Below are 16,527 nucleotides of genomic sequence, written 5' to 3'. Positions count from 1 at the left end.
TTGCAGTTTTGTTAGAAAAATGCTTCAAATCTTGTCAAAGTTACTTGGTAAGATTTGAAATATAAAAGGCTGTGGTCGTGGGGGCTAGTCTTAGAGCTGGTGAAACAAAAAGTCTATTCGCACTTCATATGATGCTACAGGACTTGGGTGCAATATAGGGCAGGGGCTAGTTGACTTCTTAAACAAGGACTACATGTGTAATCTTAAATTGCATATATTGGTTGCAGAAAATTACTCCAAGTCTAGGTATAGCTTTTTGGAATTGTGCGAAGCTTAATGATTTATTTTCTGTTTCAAAACATTAGCATTTGTGACTTACAACACAATCCACGTCAGTTTGTAATTCAGCCACTGTAAAACGTCCAGTGACAGAAAGCATATGCATAGCCTGGACCAACACAAAATAAAAACAATCAATCCCAACAAGCACCCCCCCACCCCCCTTACCGTCCCAACCCTGATGCACTACAACTAAACTTAAACAAATGCTGCGGTCTCAACCAGTTAGGATACCACCCCCTGGGGGTCGGGGGGGATTGGGGAGGGAGGGAGGGTAAGAGGTCTGCCATACTAACATCTCAGATGCTCCTGGTCCAACGGGCTTTCCCACAGGCCTATAACCCGCCACGAGTAGAACAGGTAAAGTCTACTGTGGGTTTGCGTGCAAGTCAATAAATGGCCTCACTTCTGTTAGAAAGATTGAGGGTGGTTCTCCATATAGAACATCACTTTCTCTGCACCCACCAATGCCTGGATGCGTACCCTCCAATCTTCGCTCAGGGGTCTAGCAGATGTCTAAAAGCAGGCTATTTTAGTTCTCACCACTGGAACAATGTTTGAAGTACCCCATGAACACATGGCGCCTCAGAAGCAGGCCGGCCCTCCAGCAATCCCAATAGAGCCAGCCCTGGCTCTCAGGCAAGTGGACCCTGTAATGCTGTTAATTCAACCTAGCACCTCCAGCGCTTCGGGCATGTCCAACATATGTTCATATACATCAACTGCCCTGCAGCCCCTCCAACACAGACCATTATTTTGGCCCACCCCACTGCCACCCCCATGTGTCAATCTATCTGCTACAAGATTGCCCCTATCCAGAAAGCAGAAGCCACGCTCTGCGTATGGAACCCTTCTAGTCACCTCCTTAAGCGCCATCCAGATCACCCATTGTTCCAAAGATGATTCATACCTCAAGTCCTTATGCCAGGCTGCAAGATATGTTGGCAATTCAGCAGATTCAGGAAACTTTCAATAGCATCCCTCTTAGGGGATTCTGATGTTTATAGCTTCTTGAAGACCGCATCAATACCCTTTAGTAACTCAGATCGGCCAACATGTTACCTGCATCATCCCCAATTCCCCCAATACTGCCCGAGACAACCATCTGCTTTAGTAGCCATGCCAATATATCCCCCGCCCTATTCCCTGCCTCAAAGTATTTGTTTCGCCTTTAAAATTGCGACTTCACCCTAGATGCCTCCATCAGGGTAATTTGCTGTTGCATGCAAAGCTCAAAACGCCTTCCGCAACCCAGTCTCTGTATTCCCTATCCTTAATATCCTGTTCAATAAGCGCTGCCTGTTCTCTCCTGCAGCAATTCACCCCAGCTCCTTTAGAGATGAATACCACTCCGATATGCACCTTCAAGGCATCCTAGTGAACCTCCTCCTGAACCTGACCCCACTCTTCAGCAAGGGTGCACATTTTGTCAAAACGGCCAGTCATTTTTCACCATTTCTTGTTGGAAAGGTCCTTCTTGAGACTTACTCTGCGTGCCAAAACCAGGTTTGGTCCCTTTGTCCGTTTTGTCTTTGGCAGGATTCACTGGTGAAACCCACCTCTGGCTCCAGCCTGTCTGGCAGGACAGGAAGCGAGGGAGGTGCCCAAAACAACCTATGCCTAATCCCCTTGTTACAGGAATGCACCCAAAAGGTGATTGGCTGGCCAGCTGTCCGTTCTTGGAGGATAGCCACCCTGCTGTGAGATTGACAGCTAGGTTGCGAATGAATGGGAGAAACCTGCATAAAAAGGATAAGCTTTTTGCTTGGAAGGCAGAGTCGACCACTGGAAGGAATCCAAAGAATAACTTGGAAGCAACGCTTGCTGCAACTCCTGGCTGTTGGCTTGCCCGGTGAAGCTCATCTGGAAATCCTCTCGGAGCTGGCTGTACTTCCATTGCTGCGGCAAGAAAGTATTGTCAGGTAGAGGAAAACCAGAATCGAGAGTGTTGTCTTCAAGTCAGACGAGAGCTCCAGGAAGAACCTCCAGGCTTCCATGAAGCAGGACTGACCAAGCCTGAGCCACAACAGAGTTCTGGACCCCAGATGTGAGGAAAGTAAGGCATCCAAGAACCACGGTGGGGCTATTGCGAGAAGTTGAAACCGTGAAGTGCTGCTGATCTGAAGTTTGCCCATTGCTGCCGCCGACCTTCAATTCATAGTGCAGGAGTCCACAGACGTCCTCCGTCATCCCCACAACTGTGGCCCAGGAACAACAGAACTGGAACAGAATTCAGCTGGAACCAATTTCTTCTGACCTAAGGGAATGTAAAACTAAGAGGTGCTTACCTCGTGTAGCCTTGCTAGCTCTCAGTTGAGAACCAGTGTTATATTCGCTCATCTTTTCCTTTTGACAGCAAACAGTATTGCTCTAAATGTGCCAGTGATATATCAGTGTTCACGTTTAAGTCACCTCAGGGTGTAGGAAGTATCCGTGTGCCACCCCAAATGTGTTGAATTTAAAGAAACAGTATTTTTGAAATATAGATTTGTGTTACATATATTTGGTCCCTTCTAAAGGCGGCTTATTCAACTGACTTTAATACATTTTTTAATCAAGAAACCTCAAGTTTAAGTGTTTGGCTACTTGTCGCTGGTTATAAACCTACAGCTCACACCGACCCCTCGAGATAAGCCTGGCTGCTCAGTCATTCCACTAACTTGTGTAGTACATGCTTATACCAACGGTTGCGTTAACTATTACCAAGAGGACAAGGCTGGTGCAGTCTCCCACAGGGTACTACATACAATCTTGCCCAACAATCCTGCTCAGAGCATGGGGCAGAGGCCTTGGCGTGCAGCCACGCTGCCAGTCTACTGTGCCTATCCTTTGCGGTCTTCATGGAGAAACCAAGGCATATCTCGCATTCTCCTTCCTTGTGGTCTGGACGCAGACAGGCATTGCAAGCGTTTGTCTTCAAACAGTCTGTAGCATGCACTTGGTACAGGGCCTGAAGAGGGATCTTCCTTCTCCTCCATCATTGTCAGAGGGCGCAAAGTAGGCCCGATGGCCTACCAGAAACTTTGACGATCTTCGCCCTTGAGGGGCGTGGAAATTCACGGACAACGGATCCCGCTGTCAGCAGATGGAGACGAGTACATGGGCTCTTTTGGATTAAACATACAAATATTTCCCACGAAACACTAGAAGTAGCTTGCAGAGGAAACTCAAGAACTCCCAAAACTGAAGCATGCGGTAAAAATCTGACGATGGCTGCCAGAGGAGGGGCTTAGGCAGAGAACTGTCATTGGATGGGGCACTATGACCCAGAGGACAGCGATTGGTTTGGAGGAATACAGTTTATAAGTGAAAGTTAAACTTTCTTTTACAGAGGATTCCCAGCCTGACTGGGAATATTCATGAGCATGTGAATCCATGCCACAGCCCATGCTTGAGAAGGAAAACAAACTAGGGAAATACACCAACTATTAGACATTCCACAAAGTAAATAAAGTATTTTTAGGAAGGCAACCATCACACTAAAAATAAATAGGGAGGAGTGGTCAGGGGTACTCACCAGTAGGTTTTACTTCGATATTGAAAATAGTACATGTAGCAGCCTGTAGACGAGTCCTGTGCATAGAGTGCTTCTCGTTTCTTTGCATCTGTAACCTCAATGAGATCGCCATGATATTCCACAACAAATTCCCCTCGATTAAAGTCTCTTGTGGCAAAAACTCCTCTACCTTTGCCATCAATGAAATCAATCTGGTTGAGAAGGGGTGGAAATAGATCGTTTCAAAGCATGTCCACAAACAAAAAAGTAACAGCTATGCCACATTGCTAGAATTTTGGTAATTTCACAAATGCATATGGCAAATGTTGGTTTAGCCAAGCAAAACATTAGCTGTGATATACATACTGCTGGATGGTGCATTAACAAGCCAGTACTGATGCACTAGCCTTGGACTGGAGGACTGCCAGCTTCAGAAAGACTGGTGGATTAAATTAATACTGCCCCACCCAAGAAAGCAAATTCAGAACCCACTGCAGGGTTAGTACATCACAACTATTTGGGGCAGGTTTGTCAAGTGGCGTGTGGCAAATTGAAGGCAAGCTCTCTTTTGGTGGCACAAGCAGTATTTGTGCCAATAGGTTAGCCATTTTTTGCTAACAAGTGAAGCATTCAGACTTCACTTTCGATTAATGCAGGTCTCCAATTTTGAACATCTAGAGTATTACCTCAAACAAGAGGTCTACTACTGCTAATGAGCAATCCGACATGCATTCCTCCCACCACCAGAAATAGTTTACAGTATTTGGCAAGCTACCACCACTTCAATACAACTCAGTCTTGAGAAAATGAGGGGAAAAAAAAAAAACTCAGAAATAGACTTCTCACAACAGCACCCTTGCTGTTGTGTACATTTCATAATGAGACCTACCACATACATTATAGATTTGCAAAAAAAAAAGGCAATTAGTGGTGCCATGGGGAGCACCAAGCCATAAGGACCACTCCAACATACAGAAAGCCATGTCCAAGTAATAGGTGAAAGGGATCAAGAGTAAGACTGGCATTTTTGGTGTGGATAAATAGGTTACTTATAATGCACCTATACACAAGTGTTTCAAGACGCAACCAGGGACTAGGCCTAGTATAATTTTTACCGTGCAAGTGCACAAACAAGAAGGGGAGGGGAGGGGAGGGGAAGAGGGAGACGTGCACCCAGTGGACCAGTGCCCTGGGTTAAGTGCAGGAAGGCAGGGCCTCTAAGGGGGAACACGCCCAAGAAGTGCCAGGGGCAGTGCAGGAGGGACAGAAAGCAATTGCTAGGGACTGAGCACAGGGGACGGCAGTGTCCTATACGACTCAGGAGCACCAGGCAGCCTGTCAATAACAGGGGAGAGGGATAGTAGAGAAGGAAGGTGGAGAAAGGTTAGGAGAAGCACAGAGAAGGAAGATAAAAGGAAGGTCTTGAGGAGCTTTTGGAACTTAAGGAGGTCTAGCTCAAGGCTGAGAGGCGCCATTCCAGAGGGAGGCACCTGCAGAGGAAAGAGCCCTAAACCCCTCCTCCCCCACCAGTCTCTGCTTGGAGAAGAGGCTCACCCGAACAGAATTGGAGGTAGACTCACGGAGTGCTCTGAAAGGAAAGTACTTGGGAAGAGAATGTTTGAGATGGTGCCGGCCCAGAAGGCCTTGTGGATAATGCAGAGGTTCTTTAACATGATCGTTGCAACCACTGGGAGCCAGTGTGGGGATTCCAGAGCCAAAGATGCGGTCCCTGGGCTTGAGGCCAAGGAACAAGTTACTTAACTTTAACTGTTCTCCAACATGGGTCTGGCATGGACTCACATGCCCATGCATATCCCCAGTCTGGCTGGGAATCCTCAGTAAAAGAAGAAAAATCATTTCTGAACTGTTTTCTCCTAACACCCAATCACTGAGCTCTAGTCATACTGCCCCCGGCCAATGACTGCCCTCCAACAGCCATCTTCGAATTTGGTAAGCATATAAAGTGGTAGTGGGACCAAGAAGAGCCACAGAGGGATGGGAGGGCGAGTTCGCATCTGATTCCATGCAAGACTCATGCTGGAGAATAACAGTTATAGGTAAGTAACTTGTTCCTTCTCCAGCAGGAGGTCCGGTATGGATTAACAAGCTCATGAATAAAGAACGCATAGCAGTACACATGCACAACCACGGGAGGTGGCAAGGCTCAACAGGAGCTTCTTCCTCGCCAGGCTCACCTTCAAGCAAACCAGGTTGCGCAGCACTGCTTGGCCGATGCTGGTCTCTTGCATGGAAGACCCATCGACGCAGTAGAATTTCATGAAGGTGTGCGGCCCTGCAACTGTCCAGTAGGGGCACACCAGACGGTAATGCTGTTGTAGCAATCACTCAGGTAGAATGGGCTCCGACAGCCAGGCAGCAGTCGGTTTGCCAACAGTTGACAATGAGTGATGCAGCCAGAGCCACCTGGAAATGGAAGCCTTGGACAGGGCCTTCACATGGTTCAGAGGTCCAATGCTCACAAAAAGCTGAGAAGTTCCCCGGAAACTTTTGTGCAGGCAACATAAAACTTTAGTGCTCGAGCCACATCAAGCAAGTGCAAAATCCTCTCAGACGAAGGCGAACACAGGCAACACCAAGGGTTCGTTGAGATGAAATGACTTGGGCATGAAGGAGGGGTGTGTCAGTAGCACCACCCTTGTCTCGTGGAAAGTTAAAGGCTGCTTGCAGGACAAGGCCTGGATCTCACCTACTCTTCTGGCAGAGGTGATGGCCATGAGAAAAGCTGTCTTCCAAGACAAACTTGAGCCAAGCTTGATGCATAGGCCTGAATGGAGACTCCATGAGCCTAGTCCATAAAGTGTTGAGTTCCCACACGAGCCCAGAGCCTTCACTGGCAGGCACAAATGGAACAGTCCCTTGGTTAACTCCTGGGCAAGACCATGCGACCAAAGGGAAGCCCGTCCTGGAGATCAGGTGTAGCAGGGGACAGCCACAAGAGGCACCTTGGAGGCGTGCACCAGCCCCCAATTTAGCCAATGACCAGTACGGAAGAACTTGGGGGGCCGTGACCCTCAGCGGATTAATCTTCTGCGACCGACACCAAGTCGCAAAATGCTTCCATTTGTATCAGATGATGCCCTGGCAAGGCCCTTCCTGCATTCCTTCGGCAGCTCGTAACCACTTAACTCTAGCACTGTAGTAGCCAGGCCGTCAGGTTAAGCAATCCTGGGTTGTAATGTAGGATTGCACCTCCTTCCGTGGCGAACAGCTCCGTGACCACTGGTAACTTGACTGGAGGGAATACTGTCATGCTGAGAAGGTCCTGGTACCAGATCTGCCTCAGCCACACTGGTGCGACGAGTTCAGCCTGCACTGGATGACTTGGGGCAGTAATGGTAACTAACTTATTTAATCCCCTTTCCTCCATACTGCATGGGTGTCCCTTCCAAGGGATGGGAGACCACCTTTTTCACCAGAAAAAAAAAAATCTTCCCCTTTAAATTTAGAGGTGCGTGGGGGTGCAGCCCTGGCAGCATGCGCTGCCCTGACTCCACCCTCCAGTGCCACACCTCAGGCCCCATAGACACACCGACAATAGATTATCATTGCCTTATGACACCGTTTTTATTAGGTGGGGGGAGGAATGTATGGAGGAAAGGGGACTAATGACTAAGTACGTCAGTCACTACGGTGAGTAACTTATTACTCATGTTTCGGCCCCTTACCTCCATACTGCATGGGCGATTACAACCGAGTGTAGCACCAGGGTGGAGAGGAGACCCTCCTTAAGCAAACAGCTTACTTAGAACCACCTGTCTGAAGGACGCGTCTGCTCTAGAGCCAGCATCCAAACAGTAATGCTTGCAGAAAGCCGAAGGAGTGGCACATGTGGCCGCCCCGCTTGTAACCTGCCAGGGGACATGCCGCTGGAAAGTGATGGCTGTTGCCTTGGCTCCGACTGTGGGCGTGCATGTTGGCCAGCAGTGGCTTATGCTGTCCCTCGTAAGATTCTTTGATGGTCAAGTCCATCCAACGGGCTATGGAGGCCCGATACCCCGGTCTTGATCCACCGAAGGTGACAAAGTGCATTTGACTTGCGGAAGCCCTTGGTCCTGTCCAAGTAGAATTACAGGGCACGCCCGACAGTGCAGAACTTTGTCCCTTGTCTTGGAGCTCAGTAAAAACGTGGGCAGCACAATTTCTTCATTCAGATGGAATGCGGAAGGCACCTTAGGTAGGAATGCTGTGTCTGCATGACTACTTTAGCCCTGTGAAAGTCCATGGCTCCAAGGCAACTAGCACCTAGATTTTGCTGATTCTGCGAGGGGAGGGCGACTAGCAAGGCCGTCTTGATGGTGACCAGCCTGATGTCTGCGGGCGCTATTGGTTCAAATGGTTTGTGCACCGGGGCACCCAGAACTATATTGAGGTCCCACAAAGGGTGCGGCCTCTTGAGAGTCGATTTGGAAGAGGAAAACTCTCCTCCACGAGTTTCTGTAAGCCCCCAATGGCTGCCAAGTAGGTGCAGCAGATGTACCTGTATGCCTGAATGGGCAAGGTGCGCCAAGAAGGAGAGAACATCATCCAGGGTACATGCCAGGGGGGAATGATACCCTTAGAGTCTACCCAGTGTTCGAACCTGGTCCACTAGCTTATATACTGTGCACTGGTAAACTTGCTCCTGGTGCCCTGTATGATCTCTAGATTAGCCTAGGAAAGGCCGAGGTGACCTAGCGTGATCTGTTCAGGAACCACGCTATGAAGGCAAGTTTCTGTGGAGCGGTGGTGGATGACCCCCGCCCCCCCCCCCCCCCCGCGTGCCCCGCCCCCATATGCCGGAAGATGTGCTGGGCCCATTGGAAGGCGAATGGGAGGCCTCAGAGGCTGAGCAGCTCCGAGAGCCATGGCCTGGCTGGCCACCACTGCCATTAGAATGATGCAGAGGTGGCGAGATTACTTGATCATGCATATCACCCTGTGTATCAGTGGTGTGGGTGGAATGAGTATGCGATTCCGTCGCACCAAAATCTGGAATGCATCACCCAGAGAGCCCGGGTCTGACCCTGCCAGGAGACGAACAGTTGGCACTTCCTGTTGTCCCAGGAGGCAAAGAGGACCACCTGGGGCTGTCACCATTTGTAGAAGATCTTCTGCAGTACTAGGTCATTCAACTGCCACTCGTCGTCCGCTCCCAGTCTGCTGAGCCTGTGTGCCTCAGTTAGGGAGAATTCTCATACATGTGCCAATTCCCTTCATCTTAGAGACCCCCAGCAACTTTGCTATATTTTTAGGACCGATTTCTTTTACCTGGAAAGAGTGAGCGCCTCCCCCCACCCCACTCCTGTATTTTGATTTGTATTTTTTGATTATGGAGTTTTAGATAACTCTATAGGCGGCATCTTTTCATGTGTGTTACACAGCACCCTCCATGCAGTGACAGGGATGCCTTTTAGACATCCCAAAGGTTTAAATACCTACTCTGGGATAAACTACTGTTTCCCAGAGAATGTAAAGTGAAATGGACTTCACTAGTCTTTCCAAATTCCTAGACCCAGCAACACCATTTTACAATGGAGGGGTTACATAATATCCTGTGTCTAAATACTCGTGTAGCAGTCAAACGTTACCCTTTCCTATCGAAGAGGCTGGTGGCAGTGGTTTTGCAACAAACTACCCTGATTTTTCCTGACTGAACACCGGTAGCTGGAAATCACAGGGGCCATGTTTTTCAAGATGGTGCCTTAGGCCCCTTTGTTTAAAGCAGGTCCCCATCTCGCTGTTTCTTTTTGGAAAGGTCCTAGTGTTTCTCCGCGTGCCAAACCAGGTTCGGTCCCTTTGGCGGGCTTCAGGACTGAAAACCATCTCTGGCACCAGAGTTTCTGGGGTGGGAAGTGAGGGAGGTGCCCAAAACTTCCTGTGCTTAGTCTCCTAAGAGACCCAAATGCACTCTGGCGTGATTGGCCTGACTGCCGGCCCCCATCCTGCTGGTTGAGTGACAGCTAGGCTGGAATGAAAGGGAGAAAACTGTTTAAAAAAAGGCGAGTCTCTTGGACTGGAAAGCAGATTCGACCACTGAAACGCAAAAAAAAAAAAAAAAAGAAGACGAGCTACAAGAGGACGGCTGGACCGTTGGTTTGCCCGGTGAAGCCCTGCTGCAGGTCCGAATTGCCAAACTCCATTTGACAGAAGCTCCTTCAAGGATGGTTTTCTTCTTGAGTTGGTGGGACCAATCAACACATAAAACACCTGGATACCATTCTCAAGGCTGGTTAGGATTAACCAGGGAGAGAGAGACAAGCTTGTGTTCTTGAATCTACAGCTACTGGAACTGAAGTGACTCCATTTGGTTTGCTTTCGTCAACAATCCCACGCAGTGCAGGAGTCCAGACGTCACCAGGGAAACCTGCTGGCGAACCTCCAGCACTTCGTGTTCGTCACAAAACAGATCAATCTGGGGAATGCCCAATCTGCCAAACAGGTGATCCACTTGGTCCTGCTGAAGTTCCTACTCATGGCAACTGCATAGCTCTCTGCTGAGAGACGGCGATTGTGTTCTTCACTCCTGCTAGATGAAACGAGATGAGGAACAACCCCTGGGCTACGGCTCAGTGCCAAAAGGTCCTGTGCCTCTTAGGAGACTGCCGGTAATCTTGATGGCCCTGCTTCCGAATGTAGAACTTCGTGCGGGTGTTATCCGTGAAGACCCGTACCACTTTGCCCTTAAGTGACGGAAGGACTTGAGGGACCAAAACACTGCCCGCAGTTCCAACACTATGTGCAGTGACTTCTCCAGTAGCCACAGGCCTCTTGCACAAAGACTTCTGGAGTGTGCTCCCCATCCTTTCAGGGAGGCGTCTGTCGTGACCGTCTCCCAATGAGGTGGGGTCTGGAAATTCTTGTCTGGACAGATGCGCGCGCACTCCTCACCACTAGATCACTCGACAGAAACCGATTGGGATCCGGTCCTCGAAGCTCCTTGCCACTTGTATCCAACGGGTGTCAAGGAAAACCTGCAGCAGATGCATCCGTAGCCTGCACAGCCAAATGAGGTATATGCATGACATCATGCCGAGTAGGGACTTGAAGGACCTCACGCTTGTGTCCTTCAGGGCCAACAGCCGTTGTATCTTGCTCAAGATGGTCGCAATCCTCTCCTCCAACAGACGCAGGGAACAACACTGTTTAGTTCGGCTCCCAGAAACAGTGCGTCCTGCGATGAGTCAAGCAGGACTTTGCAAAGTTTATCGAGAACCCCAGGTCCGTCAGGAGTTGGACTGTCTTAGTCGTGTGGTCGATGGCGAGGTTTGCGTTCGCCCGGATGAGCCAGTCGTCCAGGTACAAGTGTATCCCTTGTAGGCGCAGATATACCGCCACCGGGGCCAGGCGCTTAGTGAACACTTGTGGTGCAGACTTCAAACCGAAGGGAAAGGCCTTGAACTGGTAATGTCCTTGAACCACGAACCATAGGTACTTCCGGTGTCCCTTGTGTATGGGGATGTGAAAATAGGCATCTTCCAAGTCTAGCGACGATAGGAAATCACCCTCTTCCAGCTGTCCTAGCATATGCTGAAGAGTCAAAATCCGAAACATTTGGGATTTGATGCATTTGTTCAGACAGCTGAGTTCCAGAATGGGCCTCCAAACGCCGGTCTTCTTTCTGACGAGGAAATAGAGTACACTCGAGCCCCGCAGCCTCTTTGGGATGAGCTGGATGGCCTCTACCTCCAGCAGAAGCTATGTTGAGAGGAGCGGAGGGATGTGGTTTTCCTGACAGGCCACTGGTGTTATCCGTGGACACTTCCGTTGGAACTCTAGGGTGTGTCCGTTGGGTGCTGGACTCTCTCACCCAACGGTCGGTGGAGATGGTCTTCAACATGCTGATGAAGTTCACCAGCCAGCCTCGCACTGGGGTGCACGGTGGGGGCCCGACTCCACGGCCAGTTCAATCTTGTTTCGACGCACTGATGAGGTCTGCCTCCAGACATGGCGCGGCCCCTGTAGGTCTCCTGGGCCAATAAGCAGGATGGCTGACGGTAGGACAAGGCACCTCCTCCTTATCCTTTAGAGGAACTTTGGGATTTCCCCTCGAGAAGTCCAAAAGGATGGCTGTTGACTCATCCAGAGTCTTTCCAAACAAATTTTCCCCGACGGGCATGTCCAACACCCTCAACTGAACATCCTGGTGGAAATTAGTGGCCCTCAGCCAGCCTCGCCAACGAAGTCATACGCTGTTGCCCATTTGGCGGAATCCTGTATCAGCAATGTCTGTGGCCACTGTAATGGCATGGTCCGAAGCCACCTCGCCCTCCTGTAGAATCTCCAATGCTTTATCCCTCTTGTCGTCGGGCAGGAAATCCAGGAGGGGGGCCAGCTTGAAGTAAAGTTCCCTGTCGCAACTCGCCACGCTGGCGAGTGAGTTAACGGCCTGGATGGTCACTCTCCGCCCCATGGCACCCAACATCTTCCCCTCACCATCCAAGTGGGGGTGGTGGTAGGATGGGGAGGCCGCCGAGGTCTCGGCCGCTGCTGAAACCAGTCTGGAGACAGCTGGGACCGTAAACACATGGGGGCAGAGTCTGCCACTCTGCATTTCATCTCGTAGCGATCACTCTTCGCCAGAGCAGTCGAAGGGTTCTTCATGGACAACCCCTAATCCCAAATGTCATCCAATGATGGACTCCACATCATGGTCTGCCTCTTCGCCTCCCGCCGCTGGTAAAAGAAACCCTCTTCTCCTGCAGGACCAGCTGAGGCTCTGGAGATCATGGCATGGAACGAGCCAATCTCGTCTGCCGGTGACGATCTGGCCGGCACAGACGGGAGATTCCTCTAGTGCCAGTCGTGTCCGGTTCATTGTCAGCCCTCGGCAGGGGTGGGGAGGGATGGGGTGGGGTGGGGTGGGGGAGGGGGGGGGGGTGGTGTGTGGTTTAGTGACCTCTCCTGCTCTTGGATGGTGGTTTCGCCGATTGCCCCTGGCGCTGCAGGTGGGGCCACCGGCACATCCTTGCCCAGTGTTGGCTCGTGGTCGAAGGTGCTGCATTCCCCCGTCTGCCGAGGAGCCCGTTGCAACGTGCTCCCGGAGGCAGTGGACTCTCAGTACTTAGGCTTATGTTGGGCACCCGCAGGAGGGGGGGCCCTCAAAGTTCTTAGAAGACCACTCCACATTCTTCATCTGGGCAGGGGAGGCATGCTGCCTGGACTCACTCAGAGCAGGGACCTTGGCCTGCTTTCACTCGTTGAGGCGCTTGCGTCTGGTCCGAACACAGGCAGTAGAGGCACAGGGAATGTCCATCGTCCGAAAAGAGTAGGTTGCAGCCAGGGAAAACCTTGGAGAGGCGTCAAGTCTTTCTCCGCCGCCATGACACAGTGTAGGCCTCGAAGAAGCTTCTGGAATCCTCCAAGAAGAAACTCTACAAAAATCCACCCATGAGGGGGCGCTGAAGAATCCAAACACGGGTCCCCATTAATCATAAGGTAGATCGGTGGAGCTTGAGGCTCGATTGACGACAAAAAAACAAAATCGCTAAACGCAGTAAAAGCTCAAGAGATATAGCACGAGCACTCCCAACACTTGAACGTGTGGTAAAAATCTGAAGATCGCTGCCAGAGGAGGGGCTTAGGGAGAGGGCAGTCATTGGCTGGGGCAGTAGGACCCAAACCTTAGTGATTGGTTTACAGGAGAAAGAGTTTATAAACTAAAGTGAAACTTTTCCTTTACAGAGGATTCCCAGCCTGACAATGGGGAATATTCATGAGCATGTGAATCCATGCCAGACCCCATGCTGGAGAAACAATATTCCTATTCAATATTGTTTGTGGCACACATCCCCAATTCTAGCATGAAAGGTGCATATAAAAATTAAGCACCCCACAAAGTGTTAGACATCCACAACTTGTTTGGGACTCTATTTACGTTTGTCTCAGGAGGATAGCTCAGCGACAACGTGCTTGCCTTGGAAGCAAGACGACACGGAGCAACACAAGTTTGATCCCCGGGTCCACGCTTGGTACTCTCTGGGTATTATTTATATAATATGTCATATCATAAAACCAAAACACTTCAAAGATTAGGTCCCTAATCTCCATCACTGTAGCAGTTTTTTCATTAGAGATGTCCTGTGATTTTCGCACCGCTCTCCCCCACTGCAAGTACCACAAATTGGGGGGGGGGGCGCAAGGTTAAGCTGCACCCTTGCTCCAAACCTCCATATATAACACCATCCTTCCACCACCAATACTTGCTCTGCCTTGTGCATTCACCCTTCCTTAATCATCTGCCAGCATTACCCTTTACTTTCCTCTCTGCCCGACATAGTCAGGACTCAACTACTTCAAAGCCAGTTAGGGAATCGCAAGACAGTGCTGCAAATGCAAGATTAATATTTTCTAAAAAAAAATTAAGAGGGAGGTTTAGTGTTCTTTCAACTTGAAAAGCAATCAGGTGCAGTAAAAACCTTTGCTTATTACCACCCTCCCCACCCCCCGAGTGGGTAGGGTTTTAGAAATCAAAAAATAAACTAAAAATAATTGGGGTGTGGTAAATGCCTGCAAGTGTCCTCAGTCCCTCACACTAGATCAGCCAGCTCCTTATTCACTAGCCGACAAAGAATCTTTTCACCACAATTCCATTTAAACCTATTAAATTGCAGCCAGAAGGTAAGCTCACTCAAATACTTGGGTGTAATAACAGACAGGAGTCTGACTTGGTGAGACTTTGCTAAAGCAGCCATCTCTGCCAAATGACAAGAGGTGGAAGGCAGCAAACAATTCAACTCTTCTTATGAAAAAGAAATGTCAGCTTACCTTCATGCCTTCTTCTTTCCCACTTTTAATTAGTTCATCTATTCTCAGCTTTTCTTCCGACTGAAAAACAAAAAATAAAAATAACCCTACAAAATGGCTAACCGGTCATATTCCACATTTCTTTGAAATAGAATTTTAAAAAGTCACACTGCAAAATAAATTGGTTAAGGCATACTTTTTCAACAGGCACAACTCGCCAGTCAGAACAGGGCCAATTACATAGCTAGGGTACAAGGTATTGAACCAGGGCAGGTGTTCGAGACCACAGGCTGCCCAGGTCTTAGTGCTGGCTATCTTTAGGTACACAGGGATGAACACTGTAGATGTTCTCATTGCATGAGGCCAGCCATCAGTGAGAAGAGAAGCCCCCCCACCCAGTGTATGAAACTGCTTAGAAAGTCTAGTTCTATCCACATGCTTTGCTTCACAAAAACATTGATCTTTGGTATCTTGGCCTGATGCTATTCCAGCCAAAGATTGCTTCCACCTATGCTTAGCCATTGCAGAGTCATGCTGTTGTCTTCAGCTATCTCCTGCCAGCACAGTGTTTCCTTAATCAGTGTGATTTACTGACAGTCTACCTCTGCATGTTTTGGGTCTGCAAAGGGAAGGCATAAATGGATGGTTGAAAGACCACATGCAAGTCCAGGCACCTTAAGCGCTCTCCTCAGCCAGACTGGTTCCACTACGCCGCCCTTCCATCCCCTACATCTCATGGAAAGTCGCCCAGCCTGTTGCTCTGCCAAACACACATGGTTAGCTGTTGGAGGGAAGTGTGTTAGGAAACAAAGAGGGTCACTGCCTGCTCATAACAGTTCCTGTGTGTTACCAGCAAGTCCAAACCAGACAAAAGTGCAACAGAAGGCACCTAGTTGTGGATATGGATCTTTGTTATCTTTCCGTCACATGTAAGGCAAATACAGGGGAGCAAATACATTTAAATAAAAATAAATAACATTCCATTGCCCGAGTGGGCGATATACCTGTAGCTCTGCTTTGCTCTTCCTACCACTTCTTCGGACAGGGAAGTAATCTGTAACCTTTCGATTCTGGGAATGCCTTCCTTGAATTCTGGAGGATGAGAGGGGAAGTCTAGAGGTAAGAAAAAATAAAAAAGGAGACTAGTCTGAGTGAAAATAAACAAAAAGGAATAAGACTTCAGCAATATAGGTCATGTCTGGTACAACAGGTTTTCACTGTAGCCTTATCCCTTTAAAGCAGACAATACAATCTTGGAAAAAGTGCACAAAAAAAAAAAAACTGTTTTTAGCAGCAGTGTGAACCAGGCACCATTTGTCTCTAGTACCCAAAGCACAGATTATCCATTTAGCTTGTAGTCAATCTCCTCAACTAGAATTCCTGAAGGTAGTGGAGGAGAGTGGGCAGGGGAGAAGAGGCCCACAGAGTGTCCCTCTGCCGTTTATCTTTCCAGATAAGTAGATAGGACTGTGGCATGCCTACCTTCTGATACAAGCAACATGACAGGCAAAGTCATCAGAACGACACAAAAACAGTTAGCGAACTAAGGCTCTACAGCCTACATTCAAGGACAGATAGGGGGTTTGGAGCAGACCAGGTAAAGGCTACGGTACTCCAAGCCCACCTTCCTCCATACCCTTGGAATTTCCCACTGGCAGGGACAGGATCAGAGCCAATGTAGCACACCCACAAAAAAATATATTATTAAGTCCACTTATTTGGTCAGCAAGCACAGCCACAAGTGTTTCCAAACACTAACTTTTTTTTTTTTTTTTTACAAAAGGCTAAAAGGAGAGGCCCATGTGGCAGGCCTGGTAATCAAGTCCACAGGCACATGCCTTTGAAAAGTATCAGAAGTTGCTCCAACAGCATGCACATAAAGCCCCCTGACGGGGGTGGGGGGGGGGGGGGTCATTGTCGAGCAATCCCATGCAAGAGACTATGCACCTAGTTATAGTAGTCTTAAAGGCAACTGATCCCAGTTAGGACCGATTTTTATACTCTGGTTT

The 16,527-nt window shown here is 49.1% G+C and overlaps 1 protein-coding gene across 3 annotated transcripts in view; it reads right to left on the bottom strand.

Annotated features, from left to right (window-relative positions):
* Window positions 1–16,527, bottom strand: part of KMT5A (lysine methyltransferase 5A) — a 115,332-nt gene that overhangs the window by 4,050 nt on the left and 94,755 nt on the right. For all 3 annotated transcript variants that reach the window (XM_069619671.1, XM_069619673.1, XM_069619672.1), the window contains exons 5-7: window positions 15,523–15,631; window positions 14,540–14,599; window positions 3,797–3,987 (exon numbers count right to left, since the gene is read on the bottom strand). In XM_069619671.1, coding sequence (XP_069475772.1) covers window positions 3,797–3,987; window positions 14,540–14,599; window positions 15,523–15,631 — 360 coding nt within the window. The remainder of the gene's footprint in view (window positions 1–3,796; window positions 3,988–14,539; window positions 14,600–15,522; window positions 15,632–16,527) is intronic.

The sequence above is a fragment of the Ambystoma mexicanum genome, chromosome 10, assembly GCF_040938575.1.
Source record: "Ambystoma mexicanum isolate Mex_15411 chromosome 10, UKY_AmexF1_1, whole genome shotgun sequence".
In the NCBI taxonomy this organism is placed as follows: domain Eukaryota; kingdom Metazoa; phylum Chordata; class Amphibia; order Caudata; family Ambystomatidae; genus Ambystoma; species Ambystoma mexicanum.
Note: the sequence above shows the minus strand (reverse complement) of the source record. Positions and strands in the feature narration are given on the sequence as shown.